Source organism: Mycteria americana, chromosome 14 (genome assembly GCF_035582795.1).
Source record: "Mycteria americana isolate JAX WOST 10 ecotype Jacksonville Zoo and Gardens chromosome 14, USCA_MyAme_1.0, whole genome shotgun sequence".
NCBI classification, from domain to species: Eukaryota; Metazoa; Chordata; class Aves; order Ciconiiformes; family Ciconiidae; genus Mycteria; species Mycteria americana.
In genome coordinates this window covers 7,473,651-7,488,682 of record NC_134378.1, presented here as the reverse complement: position 1 = coordinate 7,488,682, position 15,032 = coordinate 7,473,651, and the positions used below count along the sequence as shown (strand labels likewise).

Sequence of the window (15,032 nt, the reverse complement as noted above, 5' to 3'; positions counted from 1 at the left end):
CCCCCCACCGGCACCGTGCACGGCTCAGCGTGCCTGCGAGCGCGCCTGTGCACGCGGATGCATCCACCAGCCTATAAATCTCCTAGCAGGGCTCTTTCCAAACTTCAGGACATTCCCCGGGGGAAGAGTTAAGATGCAGCTTTTGCGTCAGATGCTGCGGCGGGCTGTCCGGCGGGGCTAGGCTAAACCTCTCCCCCGCATCTGCCCCAGCAGGTTGTTTGCAAAGGTCAATCCCACCGGCTGCCGCCGCCGCCGGGCTCGGCTGCTCTTGGCTCAGTCCTCAAGGTACGTAGTCGGGGGAACATCCTCCCCGCTGCTCCGGGGAAGGGCTGGCAGGGATGTGAGGAGGTGCGTTGGCTGACAAACAAGGAGATATTCCAGCATTCTCCTCTTTTTTTAAATTATTCTGGTTTTGCGGTGGTTTATTTTTCTTTCGCTGAGATAAAGAGTCGTTAGGATTTCTCGCCGATGCTTTTAAAACTTGCCGTGCATTTCTTTATCTGTACGAGATTTCCATTTGTGCTGGGGATTTACTCAACACACCAAATGCCTGGGAAGTTACAGAGCAGGCGGCTGCAGCGAATATCTCAGCATGCTCCTAATTAGCCCCTGCCTGGCAGGTATGTGTGATAAGTGAAAAAAAGGAGGAGATTTTGTAACAATTTTTTTTTTTTAAAGAAACAACAAGAAAACCAATTCTCCAGCCATCTCCCTGCCGGTCCTGGGGAATTTGCTGTGATAAATGAGGTTATCAAAGAGATTAATTTTTAAAATTTATTTTGAAAACGAAAAAAAGGAAAATTTATTTCCATCTTATTTTGGGAAGTGGTGTTTGCATGTGAACTGCAAACCTGAGTGGTGCCTGTGTCGTTTTCTCTCCTAGATCCACGCGCCGGCAGCGGGGACCGGCAATCCTCCTTGTCCTTGCTTAACTCCGTGCGGGAGCGGAAAGCCGCTGGCCGATCCCGCCGGCCGGGCTAGCATGACTATGCTCCATTTGCACCTGTACCTCACTGTCCTGGGCTTCTGGATGACACAGCAGTCCAGCTCCTTCCTGCTGCCCAATGCCACCGAGCTCCTGTCCCCCCCCGGGGGCAGAGCCGCCGGCCTGCTGTGGGGCGTGGGGGTCCCCTGGAGACGGCGGAAGCGATACATCTCCTCCCGCGACATGAGCGTGATTTTGGACTACCACAACCAAGTGCGGGCACAGGTGTCCCCCCCTGCCGCCAACATGGAGTATATGGTGAGTCGGGCTCCGGCAGGGTGGTTTTGGGTCCCCAGCTCTTGGCTGTTGCCGTGGGGTTGAGGGGCTCACCCGTGACGTGGGCACCCAACCTGGTAGGGACGGGGCACCCACACATGGGGGTGTCAGGGTGCTGCCCCGGATTCGCGGCTGAACATCTGTCCTGGGGGGGGTTTCGCGTCCCTGGCGCAGGGCAGACCCATGCACGCCCCATGCAGCCTCTGCACAGGAGGGATGGAGTCCCAGTGGGGGGATGTTTACAACCGGGGGCAGATTTAGGACCCCTGGTCCATGCCTGGGATGTCTGGGAGCTTGCAGGCTGTGGTATGGCAGGATCCATCCAGCCAAGCTGCAGAGGTAGCATTAGGGGAAGGGAGATGGCTACAAGCATGAAAAGCTCAGGTCCCAACCCAAAGTCCAGGTGGGAGCCTCTCCCCGAACTGCAGCCAGGAGGGACAGCCCCATCTCAAGCTCCGGGGCCCCTCGGGAACATGCCCGGGGATGCCAGCCCCTGGGAGGAGAAACACACAGGAGCGAGACAGAGAGGGGCTGCATGGCCTCGCTGGGTCGGGCAGCTCCTCTGGACGAGAGCCACCCTGGGCAGAGCTTTCCCCAGGTTGTCTGGACCCTGCTTGGAGCTCCTAACCCAGCCCTAAAGGGAGGAGAAATGGGGAGCCACCAAGAGGAGGGATTTCCAGCCAGCACAGAGTGGGACCCTTGGGGCAGGAGGTGCCATGTGCTGCTCCCAGGAAGGGGACCGGAGCTCCGACGGAGCGGCTGGGTGGTCCCTGGATGCCAGTTTGGGAGAGACAGGCGGCAGCCCGGCTTGCTGGGTACCAGAGCAGGTCAGACGTGCCCGGGAGCATCCTGCGCCGCTTCTTGCTTGGCCTAAATTCCTGCCTTCCAAAATAACTCTCCCAGGCATCTCCCCAAAGCGGTTCAGGATGGGTGAGGAACCTTTCAATAATGCATGAAGGAACCAGCTGTCCTCACCGGTTAGTCTGCGGCCGGGGCTGCTGTAGAGGGCCGGGGATGGCTGTGAGCTACAGCAGCAGCGCAGGGCTGCGGGGCTTCACCCCCGGATTCAGCTCCACCTTCTGCAGAAGGAGCTTATTCCCAGAGGGAATCACACACACAGGGCCTGCGCTGCTTCAGGGCATCCGTGCTCTGCCTGGGCAGCGGGTACCGCGTGTGCCCAGGAGTCACGGTGGGCAGCTGGGGCGGTTCATCGCTCCTGGACACGCTGCCCTGCTTCCCGCAGGCTTTTCCCAGCCCGATGTGTGAGTCACAAGTTTTGGACACCTGAGGGTGCTCAGAAACACCCCCTGAGCCCAAGGGAGAGGGTGTCTCCTCTTCCCTCCTCTGGGCAGCCAAAATCCCTGCCTGCCCTTTTCCTTTCCTCCTGGCCAGGTGTGGGACGAGCGGCTGGCCAGGGCAGCGGAGGCGTGGGCTGCGCGCTGCCTGTGGGACCATGGGCCCCCCCAGCTGATGAAATACGTGGGGCAGAACCTCTCCATCCACTCGGGCAGGTGAGTGCCCTGTGGGCGGAGCGGGCTCCTTGGGGACCCCCTGCACCCCACGATGCTGGAGGAAGAGGAGCAGCAGCAGCGGCCCCTCGGTTGAGGAGCAGAGAGGTTCTGGGCTGGGGTTGCAGAGGACTGAGATGCAACCAAGAGGAACATCGAGCCCCCCGGGGAGGAGGAGGAGGGTCCCACTCTTGCAGCAGGGTAAATGTGGGAAACCAGAGGTACCCGCTGCTCATTTGGGGAGTTAATCCCCAAATGGCATTAATCCCCTCTGTGCCTGGCACACGGACCAGAGAGACGTGGGTCCTGGATCTCCACCACGCGGCTGAGCGCTCAGGTGCCTCCCACGAGGGCCAGGTCTTCTGGCCTTGGGCACAAGTGGTCTTGGCACAAGGCTGTCATTGCCCCCGCTCCATCCCGCTTCTCTCCCCTATTCCCTCTACGTGGAACCTTCCTCCCCCTCCTCTCCCTCGCCCATGACCTGTGAGGTGGAGGAGGTCCACCTTACACACAGCACCTTTTGCAGGTACCGCTCCGTAGTGGACATGGTGAAATCGTGGCACCAGGAGAAGCAGCACTACTCCTTCCCCCACCCCCACGAGTGCAACCCCCGCTGCCCCTCCAAATGCAGCGGCTCTGTCTGCAGCCACTACACGCAGGTGAGCGCCGCAGCCCCCCGCGGCCCCCCGCGGCCCCCCGGGACCCGGCTGCAAACCGGGGGGCAGCTCACAGCACCCGGGGCTGCCGCAGCACCCGTGCGGCGAGCAGCCCTTCTCCCAGCAGCAGCTGGGATCCGAGACCGAATCCTGGCAGCTGCCCGCATCGAATCAGGCAGCAGGGCTGGCAGCAGGCAGCGTGCCTGCCGGAGGGCCGCAGGCAGCCGGCGGCGATGCTTTCCCACCCTGGGCCCCTGCGGGACTCTGGCTGCTTGCATGGAGGTCCCGGGGGCTCGCAGCCCACTGGGGCACAGCTGGGACCTTCTGGCCAGTTGGCTGGGAGGTTTTCATTGTAAGCTTTTTTTCCCTGCTTTGGTCTTTTTCTCCTTATTACCCCACTGGAACCTCAGAGGTGGCGAAGAGAAAAAAAAAAAGCCCCTTTGTGCTTTTGCCGAGCATGGATCCTCTCCTCTGTGATGGAGTGGCTTGATAGCGCCCAGCCGTGTCCGGCTCCCCAGGAACGCAGCCCCTTCATCCCCTGGCACATCCACCGGCAGCCTGGCCGGCACAAGGTGGAAAACCTCCTCCTGCTCCCCTGCCCAGTGACAAAGCTGTGCCAACCCTACTTACCTCCTCTGCACGGCTCCAGCCTTTACCTGAGCATCTGCAGCCCTGTGCGGCTTGTCCGTGGGGATGCTCTGGGTTGCAAATGGGCAAGATACATTTTTGAAGGAAGAAATTCAGCCTGGAGAGGCTTTCAGAGGAGCTTCTGGTTCTGTTTCACCTCCCTGTGTGCAGGGTAAGCTGCCAGCGATGATTCAGGGTGAAGTTTGGGAACTAATTTGGTAAATCGCAGAAGTGACCCAGACTCTGCTGCTCATTTAAGTGAGCTTGGCAAGGCAGCCCCTTGCAGGGCAGCACGGGCTGGCTGCAGGCAGAAAAGGGCAGCAAGAAATCACCCTGGGGTGATGAAGCAGTGCCCATGCTGGGCACAGCATCCAGCCTGAGAAATTCAGGGGGGCGGGATGCGATTCCCTGGTGGGACGGAGACCTGCGCTGGGGTCCCAGGGTGACCGGCTGCAGGACGCCTGGGCGGGCGGTCGCCGACAGCGGCTGTTCTCTGTCCTGCGCAGATGGTGTGGGCATCCTCCAGCCGCCTGGGCTGTGCCCTTGGCGCCTGTGCCAACATGCGGGTCTGGGGCAGCACGTGGCGGCACGCCGTCCTCCTCGTCTGCAACTATGCCATCAAGTAAGTGAGGGGCGGGAAGCCCCCCCGTGCCGTCCTCCCTCCTCACCGGCTGCTCCGGTCTCGGCGGCGAAGCAATGGTGCTCAGAGGTGATGCCCTCTTCTCTTTTTAGGGGCAACTGGCTGGGAGAAGCGCCGTACAAGGTGGGGCGGCCGTGCTCGGCCTGCCCCCCCACCTACGGCGGGGGCTGCTCCAACAACATGTGCTTCACCGGACTCAAATCCAACCGTGTCAGCTGGTTCTAGGGCTGCAACCCCGCGAGGAAGCCCCTGGGAATGGCGATGGGGTGAACCAGAATTATTTATAACACTGACCCCCGCCAGCAGCCCAGCTGTCCGACCTGCTTCATCCCTAGTGCTGCGTAGGAAACTGCTTTTTTAACACACCTCTCCAGCAGTGTTCGCGTTGTCCGGCTGCTTCCCACTTCGGGGGAAATAGGGATGGCTCCAATCCCTGTTACCGGAACTAGGGACAGTCTGGGGATGCACGGAGGGAGCGGGGCTGGCTGGCGTGGTCCCTGCTCCGCGGGCTCGGGGGGCTTTCCCCGCTGCTCCCCGCCTGTGCTAAGGCAGAGGCTGGTGTAAGTGAATAACAAGACGTTCCCCTCGTGGCGAGTGGCTCGAGGAAAAGTGGGGAGCTCCGAGCGTACCCCTGCCCCACGGCAGCCCCTCCGGCCACAGGGCCCCCGGCTCCGAGCCCCCCAATAAAGCAGCCTGGAGACCCCCATGCTCGTGTCGGCCCTCCCTCACTCGCAGCCTGGAGCCTCGGGGTAACGCTGAGCCGGTGCCTTTGCTCTGGTTTTTGGGCTAAACAGCGAAAGGGTGCAGAAGCCCTGAGCAGGGCCACGGGCCATGGCCGCAGGAGATGCCCGGGCGCTTTGCTCCATCGTGTGGGAGAAGCCAGCACTGCTGGGACACTGGTGACGATGACGCCGGAGGGCCGCAAGCTCCCTGTCCCACCCCGGCTGCCCCACGCCGCCCCACTGCCCTGCCTCACCCCCGGTGCCGCCGAGCACCCCCTTATCCACATCCCCTCCCTCTCTAGGACCTCTTAGCACTCAGCAAACTCAGGGGTCCCCAAATTCCCAGGCCTTGGGTCTGAGCCCCCGGCTGCAGATTCCTGCGCTGCAGCCCACTGTGTCCCGGCAGCCCCCTGCCCGCTCGCCCCGGCCGCGCTGCATGCCCCCTTGGGATGTGCTTTCCCATCCAGAGGAGCAGACGTTCCTAACTTTGTCCTCTCGGGGCTGCGGAGTTTCGATAGCCGGGGTGCTGGGGGGTCCTGGGGCTGGCAGGGACCCCTCGGCCCCTCCTCCAGCCTGGCCCCTTCATGAGACGTACGGGAGGCCCCGCGCTGCCGGCCGATCACTTTTTCAGCTCCAGCTCTGGATCCCCCATATATTTGGTGTCATCTCAGCAACACCTCTTGCACGTGGCCCTGCTTGCCTCCGCGCAGCCCCCCGGGAGCGGCGTCTGCTCCTGCCACGCAGCCACCAGCGGCACAGGGCTCTACCCCAAGGCTGGGGACCGCATCTGCACGCCCTGGACCATGCGGTCCCCGGGACTCCTCTTGGCTGCTGCAGTCCCGGAGGGAGCACAGATGTCCGTGAGCGGCTGCCGCACCTTGCAGGTCCCCCCGATCTGGGGAGCAGAGGGAGACTGGGAGGAGCTGCAAACGCTCTGCATCCCGGCCCCGTGCTCAGGGTACCACCCTGCATCCCGCCGCAGCATCCCCGCGGCTCCCCATCCCCAAGTGACCCCTCCAGTTTTGCACCGAGGGAACAAGTCCTGACCCACGGCCGGGACCTGTCGCCCCTTGTGCCTTGGCCAGGCTCTGTCTGCCCTGCCCGTGCCAGCCCCCGCGGCTCGTCCCACGGCCCCTCGCCCGCAGGCAGGGTTAGCCCCTTGCCCGCAGGCGGGCTCAGCCCTGGTTTTCCCACCGCGGGCGGGCGACGGCACGAAATCCGGCAGCACCGGGGCACCGCGGAGCCGGATCCGGCCACCCCGTCCCCCGCGGCCGGGGGTGAACCCCAGCCTGGCGGCTGTCCCGGCCTTGACACCGGGTGGAAACGGGAGCCCCGAAAGAGTCCAGTAAAAGCCGTGTTTGAGTTTCTAGCTTGGCAGCAGTTACTATAGCTACAGCAACGGCACCTTGCAGATTGGTTTCCATAAGAGCTTGGTTACTATTTAACATCTCCACCCACATTAGCCCTGATTAAGCGAATCAATAAGATAACAGGAGAAGCAGGTTTCCTCGCCCTGCCTCTCCGCGCTCCCTCCTGCCTTCACCTAGTTCCTTAGTGAAAGACATTTTTATTTATTTATTTAGATTTCTTTTTATTCCTCTACTTCCTCTGGTTTTCGCCCCAAGTCCCCATAGCAGTACCCGGCGAGACATGGTCAATGTAAGCACCCAGCTAAGCGCTAAGATGGAGGCTCCATATGGTGAGTACAGCGTTTCCATCGCCCGTGCTGCCGCCCCGCCGTCGCTCGCGGGGGGCTGGGAGCAGGCAGCAGCCCCCGGCCCCACGTCCTGGCCCCGCCGCGCTGCCCGGCCCCCGCCGGCCCAGGCACCTGCAAAGGCTGGAGATGGAGGCAGAAGAAGGGTCCCCGATTAATTTTTATAGAATATATACAAATATATGTATTTTCTCTCTCTCGCTCTGCTTGGCTCGAAGAAGAAAGCGTGTGCCTGAGGGAGCGGAGTGGTCTGACCCGCTGGCAGAGGGGCTGCTGCAGGGTTCACAGCAGAAGTGGAAGCAGTTTAGAAAGGAAGTGACATGCTGCCTTAGGACACGCGGCCAGCCCCAACGCAAAGGCTGCGGGCGGCCCGTGGCACGCCAGGGCTGCGGCAGCGGGCACGGCGGGCGCCCGCCAGCGCCGCTGCTCTCGCCGAGGGCCGGGGCCGGGCTGGCGTTAACGCTGGGCAGGTTTCCCGAGGGGAGCGTAGCGCCCGGATGAACGGCAGCCTCCGGCCCCTGCGGTGCAGAGCAGCGGGCGGCATGCCGCTGCCCAGCGAGCCCCGGCCGCGGGGAGATGCCCGCCAGGCCCGCGTCCCTTGCTCCCCGGGTGGCACGGCAGGTACCAGCCCGGGGCAGCCCCGCGTCACTGCTCTCCTTGGCTGTGCCAGATGCCAACTGCCAACAAATGCACATGGGGGGACAGGTCCCCCCGCCCGGGCTGTCGTCAGCCCGCCGTTACCCTCAGGTCGGGTCCAAATGTGCCCCTGCTGCAGCATCCCTGCGAGGCGAGGGGCCGGGGCTGGTTTGGTCCCGTGTGATCTGGGAACCCCAGATCCCTTGCATGGCCAGGGTGTGGAGTGAGGTGCCAGCAGACGAGGTTTCACGGTTACAGGGTTCTCCATCACTTCCCTGTGACTCTCCATCACTTCCTCTGGCTCTCCATCACGCTCTGTGGCTCTCCATCACTTCCCCTGGCTCTCCGTCACTCTCCATCACATCCCATGGCTCTCCGTCATTCTACCTTGCATCTCCTCTCTGTATTTTTCACATCCTGCTCCTCTTCTCCTTTACCACACCCCACTCACGAACACGCACAGTCCCACCAGCCCACGCTCCAGCCACCGCGTGTGCTCCAGCCAGGCCCCAGGAGGGGCTCCCAGGCCACCTCCTCGCGCTTTGCTCGTGGCCCCGTTTTGGGCGGTGGCTTCTCTTGCTCCAGGCCTGCAGCCTCCTGTGGGTACCACCTCCAGCTCTAACCCACCCTCGTGCTGGGCATCCGTGCCGCAGCGAGGCCCCATGCCTCCTTGCCCCGGCCCCCAGCACTTCTCTACTCTCCGGACCCGATTCAGTTTCGGCTCACGTGGCCCCACGGCGAGCCATGGCCAGACGCGGGGCTCATCGGCATTTCCGTCGGTCCACGGCCCATTGCAATGAAAACGTGTAGGAATTGCATAGGCTCTGCGATAGCCTTGCTGGGCCGAGCTGGAGCAGGGAGCTACAGTCAAGCAGTTACGGAACGCTGAGTTTTAGCCTGTTTTTACCAGGTCGCTCGCTTGTACGTCCCAGGCCCGCAGTAGCCGGGGCTCTGGAGGAGCTCCCATCACCTGCGGCTCTGAGCCGCAGGAGCCAGCAGCGGGACGGGGCCTCGCATAAAGCTGGACACAGAAAAATGCCAAGTTTTTGGTCTGTTCAGTGCAGGTTGTGGTTTTGCATCCAGCTGGCACTGCCTGGACAACCTGCAAGGAGCCGCGCGATGAAGGCTGCTCGTGAGTGGGTGAAACGAAGGCCTGATGCCCCTGAGACGTACAGAGGGTCGGATCCTGGGGCGAGGGCACCTCTGCGGGCTCGCCCAGCAGAAGCGAGTGCTGAGCATCCTCCGGGCTGAAGCCCCGAGGGAGTCGCTGCGCAGGAAGGGACACTCTTCCCTCTCTGCTGCTGGCGGGGAGACGGCTCCTGACCCACCGAGCTCGCAGGGACTGACTTGTGCCTCGTTTGCAGGAGAAGGGGAGGCTTAAATGACGTTCCCATCAGCTGGGAGACATGGCAGTGCGGGGTGGCTGGGTCTGGGTGTCCCCAAATCCAGGGTGCTTGTGTCCTGCTTTGCCCCAGGGTGGAAAGCCAGCCTCGTTTCTGCAGCGAGCAACGGGCTTTGCCTGACAGATGCAACCCAAGGAGCTGAACAAGCTCTTTAATCACCTGCGATTAAGTTCTTCTGCCCACTTGCAGCTGGCTCCAATGCGAGCAGCCACTTGCCAGCCTGGGCACATTGGTGACCTTAAACACAGGCAGGCAAATCTTTCTGCTGTTAATTTTCTCCTGATTTTTTTTTATTTAATCCTGATTTTCTCCTAATTTTTCAGCCTGAGGGTCAGCGACTGAGACAGGTGCAGGCAGAGCCGGGTGCCGTGGGGCAGCTGGGGAAGAATCGCTGCACATCCCACCCGCAGCCGCTCTCCCCATCTGCTCCCGTGGCCAAACAAAGGCACGCTCCAGCCAGCACCCGCCGCCTGCGAGCCTCTCGCGGGGCCGGGCTGCCGAGCCTGGGGCCTTGCAAGGGGGAGAGAGAAAAACAATAAGAATAAAAAAGCGAGACGGGCCTCCCAGACCAAAGCAAGAGGAAACTCAAAGAGTGTTGGCAGAAGGAGGGGTGTCCTCATAAATAAAACGGGTGAAAAAGTTATCCAAATAGAGGCAAGGAAGGGCTGGCGGGGCTGGGGGACCAGGCAGCGCCTGGCTTCCCCGGGAGCCGGCAGCGCCGCGGGGCTGGGGCTGGGCTGGGTGGCAGGTCGGGCACAGCAGCCGGGACGTGACATGGGGCAGACAGCAAAGTGGTGGCCAAACCCTTCCCAGGGTCACCGGGAAGTCTGTTCCCTTGCAAAGCAACGGGGGTGCTCCACGCAGCGGCGTCGGCGCTGAGCCCCGGCCGTGCCTGCCAGCGTTGCCCTCGTGGCCGGCCGGCTCCCTGCCCTTGGCAGGACGGGCCACTCCAGCTGCGTTGCACTGCCATTGCCGGGGCTCAGCCGGCGGACGCACATCAGGTTCCACCAGATGAGCCTTCAGCCTTGGAGGGGTCATACAGTTATTTTCAGTTTCCTTTGATCGATGGAAAGATTTTCTGATTTTTCCATCTCCCCACCCATCTCAGAGGCTTCAGCATTTCAGCATCCATTTGAAGCCAGGGATATATTCTAAGGGGAAAGCTGGGCGCCGGCACTCGGCCTCGGGACGGCGAGTGCGTCTAGCCCACTTTTTGCAGCAGTGGCATCAGTAAGAGCAGAGAGCGGGGCATCCCCCCACTGCAGTTACCGCAACCCTCCCAATCCGGCCCTGCCCCAAACTGCCACCGGCATTCCCCCTAAACCATACCTTGGGGGCACTTATTTCCCTCCCATCAGACCTGTGCCTTGGGTAAAGGACTTGGAGGACGCCCTGCCAGGCGGTGACAAAGGTGTCCTGTCCCCAGCACCCTGCGTGGGTCTCTGGGGGAGAAGGGAGAGATGCCGCAGCTTCCGGAGAGCCGCGGGGCTGGGGGCACGTTCGGCATCCTCACCGGCACCCGCTGAGGGTGGGCTGCGAGCTGGAGAGGCTCCTGCGGGCAGGCGGGCGCTGAAACCCCGGGGGAGGCTGCGAGCGGGTGTGCGAGAGGGTGGGGGATGGAGAGGGGGCAAGGAGGCAACGAGCCCCCGGCTCCACCTTTATCCTCCCGATGAGACTAGGGTGCGATGCGGGCAATTGCCCTCGATCCCCGTGCAGGCAGCACCGCTCCTTCACGTTTCGGGAGTGGCTCTTGAAGCTGGGGATCCCTGGGACCGGCCGTTACAGCAGGGACCGGCGCATGATCGGGGCCAGCTCAGTAAAGCAGCTTTGGAAATTTGCTGAAAAATGCAAGACGTCAGAGCTGCTCAGGCGTTTTGGTGAGATGTGGTGAATAGTTTCAGCTGAATAACATAAGTGGAGGCAGAATTTCTGAGTGTTTTTACTTTTCACTGTGAAACAATTATTTTTCCTTGCCAAACAAATCTAATTTTTTATATGGTTCCCCTAGATACAACCCAAACTGAGCTTTTTCCCCTTGATTTCTCATGTCAGCTGCTATTTAATACCTCTGTTTACTCCTTGTGCTCTGTGTCCATGGCCTGGAGGCTGTCGGGGATCGGTGGGTGTTAGGACACCCGGCACAGCCTCCTTCCCTGTCCCCGCTGGCTGTTGGGGGTGGCCGTAACACTGGTGCTGGCAGGGTCAGCACTTACCAGGGCAAGAAATGGCTGAGCAGGGTCTTGCTGCATCCAGGAATAAGCACTGGTATTTAGATGGGATGCAAAAGGGACAATCACTGCTTTAGCCGCCTTGACCCGATCCTGAGTGCTGTTTGCTGGTGCTCGGTGGAGGTTTCCTTGGGGAAGAGCTGGGGATGCTCCCCCCATCGCGGGGTCTGCAGGGGATGCTGCTCAGTGTCACGGGGTGGCTGCGCTTGCCCGCAGGGCTTGCCTGCAGCCGCCCCACCCCGGCCGCTTATTGGGCCAGCAGCACACCCTCGTCTTTGGCTTCGCTCGAAAACACGATGGTATTTTTATAAGGGGGAGTGAGCACAGAGGGCTGCCATCAGTGGGCAAGGAGCTCCAGCTCTGGGAGGCAAGTGGCATGAGGCTGGGGAACGTTTGAGGAGTGTCTGAGGGCTACTTTGAGCTCCGCAGGGCAGGTGTAGATCTGTAAGCCACCCTTCACGGGGACCATGCTCGGTTAGTCTTCTGCTGACATTTCGTAAAGGCCATTAAAACCAATTTTTATTTAAAGTGAGTGCAAAGGGGTGGTGAGTGGTGGTGGTCCTGCAGACAGCAAGGTCTGGGTGATTTTCTTTTAAATACAGCAATATTTGCAGCGGGACTAGGACCAGCAGCGGGGGACGGAGCAGTGGATAGGCCAGAGCCAAGGGGTACGTCGGGCAGGGGGGACACCTGCAAGTATCTCTGCCGGTGGGCTCGGGGTTAGAATGGGGCAAAGACTGCAAAAAAATGTCCATGACTGTTTGTGTTCAGGCTCCTTCTCTGTTTGCTTTCCTCAAATATTCAAGCAAACAAGGTTCCTGGCAGAAATGTTTCTGGAAACGGCAAATGTTGCAGAATTTTCATGGAAGGCAAATTTCAAGGTAGTGGCTGTATCGTGAACCCAGGGCTGATGGCTCTGCTCGCCGGCGCTGGGCAGAGGCACCACATTCCCACAGGGGCCTCTGAGCTAAGCCGGGTCCCAGAAGCAATTACCCCCAGGAACGGCTTGTGTCCAAGCTTCAGCCTGAGCGTTGAACAGAAATTACCCAGCAAATCCCTTCAGGAAATACATCCCTCGGAAAATAATGGTGGGCTCTGGATGATGCACCAAAGGTGCGAGAGGAGCAGCTCCATGCAGAGTGAGCGGCTGTGGAAAGGCACCAGCAGCCAAGGAGCAGATGGATCCTGGCTCTAAAAAGCTGAGGGTCTGCGCAGCCGGGCCAGACTTGCTATCCCAAAACGCTGCAGCCGCTGGAGGGAGTCCGGCTGCAGCCCCGCGGCACCAGGAGCCCTGGTGCCGAGGGCCAGATGGGGGCCGTCACCCTGGGCTCAAGCTCCCAGCCCCCGGCACCAAGGTGCCCCTGTGGGCTCAGCCAGTGCTGGCATCTGCCGGTGGGAAGAGTGAAGGTGGGGAACGGGAATGCTGTGGGCCTCATGCTGTGGGTCACCATGCACGGGCCACCTCCTCTGTGGTGATGCTCTGGGAGCTCTGACACCTTTTCCCTCTCTGGACATCCAAGCTAGTTTGACACCCACATTTTCATCGCAGCCCTGCAGATCTCTCACCTTGCTCATCCTGCCCCAGCCTGCCCAGGGCAGCATCTTACCCACGACTTTGCCCATCTACCCTAAAACTCATCCATCAGGATGGGTGGCTCAGCTCCTGCCACCGAGTGTAGGGCACCCGAACCCACCAACGTGGGACCAGCAGGCACCTTTCACCTGCCTCTGCACCAGAAACCTGTCCCGGCCATGGGCGTGTGCGAGATTTTATAGGCGATAACCCCCGGGAAAGTGGGAAATGAAGGGAGAGCCATACACTCAGCTTCCTGGCATGGCCCAACGCTCTGGTTAGGAGAGCCAATGTCAACAGATAGACCTGAAGGAAGGAGCAAAACCAAATACATGGGCACTTCTCAGAACAAGAGCTGTAAAACCTGCGCAAACCTGAACAAGTGCCACAACACTCTTTTATACAGTTGGAATCAATAGTCGAGCCTCCTCGATGTGTTTGCCGACACATAAACGACAACCACCGCGCCGCGTTTATGGCCCAGCGCCTTTCACGGAGGAAGCAGAGCCCGGCGCCTCCCACCCCATTCGGCCACTTCTCTCCCCCTCTGCTGCCAGGGGAGGCTCGTCATCTTGCCGCACGGTCCCCAAAGCCTTGACACCCCGTGATAAGAAGCTGCTGCTGCTCCTCTCCAGCATGCCAGCCTGCAACCGGTTCCCAGACGACCGGGCAAGTCCTGCATCCCACCCCGTCACGTCCATGGGGACGGCAGGGTCCACCCCACCACCCCCGGTGAAAAGCAGCAGCCCAGCCTGGGAGGAGGATTCACTGGTGCTAACATCACCCAAGGAAATTTGGCCACGGACTGTGAGGCTGGGCAGGGTGTCAGGGTGTCAGGGGGTGAGGCTGGGCAGGGTGTCAGATAGGGCAACACTGGAGGGCTCGGCGGAAGGCAGAGAAGAGCAACCACCCTATGGAAGAAACCCTGCCCGTGCTGCAGGACCCCGTCCAGCGAGCTGCGTGGCCTCTTGCTGGCAGCCGCCGTGGCTCGTGCGCAGGAGCAGGCCCTGCCCCAGGGACGGGCAGGCTCAGCCAGGCTGAGGTGCCCAGCAGGGACGAGCAGGGAAGGCACCGATGGGCGCCCGAGGGAACCGGCCCACGCAGAGCGCCTGGCGTCGGCAGGGCAAAGGCGGCACTGGGAAATGAAGGGTGGAATAAGGAGGCAGGAGGGGCAAGGGGACAAACAGCCGGGCTTCTGATCCACAGCCCTGGCTGCGCCCCTGCCCGGAGTCTGCTGCCTTCAAGCACGGAATGCTGGTGGGATGGCGGTGGTGGCTTTGCCAGCGTGCGGACACCCCGGCGGAAGCAGAGCCGGGTGCTGCCCGCGGCTCGTCCATGGGTGTGTGCCGGGGACTGCCACCGTCTGCGAGAAATCTCTGTTGACCTGGGCGTGTTTCCCTGTTACAGGTGTTAAAACCGGTGTGGAAACAGAGAGGTGAAGGGAGGTGTCACGGGGTTACGCACAGTTCAGACCTGGCCCTGCCCTCGATGCTGCTCCCTGCTCCACGTGGGCATGCTGGGCATCTGCCCCCGTCGCCAGCGCACCCCTTCCCCGGGCACGGGGCTGAGGTACGGGCCTGCTGGTCATTCCCCATCCCTGACCCATCAGGAGCCTTCTGGAAGCTGCTGGCATCTGTGCGCTCTCCAAATTAATTCGAATGCACCCCAGGCAGCCCCGGGTGGGAGCGGAGGCTCACGGAGACAGGAGAGGAATGGTTTAGGAATGGTTTTCCTCCATTAGACCCGTGCCTTCAAGATGGCGCTCGGGGTCCGACATCTCTGGAGGGAAGGAATGAACTCTCTCCTCCTTGGCACAGCGAAAGCAGAGGCGGGCTCAGCAGGAGGAAAGTCATCCGAGGAGGAAAGGAAGCGCAGGAAAATGGGTGTTTCAGATGGGCTTGGCCCCGCAGTCAGCTCCTCCGGGCACAGAGGCTGAGCAAGGCCACACTTGCTCCCGGCCCTGGTCGGGGCCACAGCCGTGCAGCACAGGGCTGCACTGCAAAGGCGCCCAGTTCTCCCTGTCAGCATTCAACTCATTGCTCGGTGCCTGTGAAAACCCAGAGA

The 15,032-nt window shown here is 61.3% G+C and overlaps 2 protein-coding genes across 2 annotated transcripts in view; one reads left to right on the top strand and one right to left on the bottom strand.

Moving 5' to 3' along the window:
- Positions 1 to 14,735, bottom strand: part of SLC2A10 (solute carrier family 2 member 10) — a 207,278-nt gene extending 192,543 nt beyond the window's left edge. Inside the window, exon 1 of the mRNA XM_075517282.1 lies at positions 14,732 to 14,735. The gene's annotated coding sequence lies outside the window, so the exon portion shown is untranslated. The remainder of the gene's footprint in view (positions 1 to 14,731) is intronic.
- On the top strand, positions 928 to 4,917 carry R3HDML (R3H domain containing like). Its single transcript, XM_075517382.1, has 5 exons — positions 928 to 1,243; positions 2,654 to 2,772; positions 3,296 to 3,428; positions 4,559 to 4,674; positions 4,785 to 4,917. The coding sequence occupies exons 1-5, from the start codon at positions 983 to 985 to the stop codon at positions 4,915 to 4,917; spliced, it is 762 nt and encodes a 253-aa protein (XP_075373497.1). The 5' UTR covers positions 928 to 982.
- Positions 14,736 to 15,032: the final 297 nt, after the last annotated feature.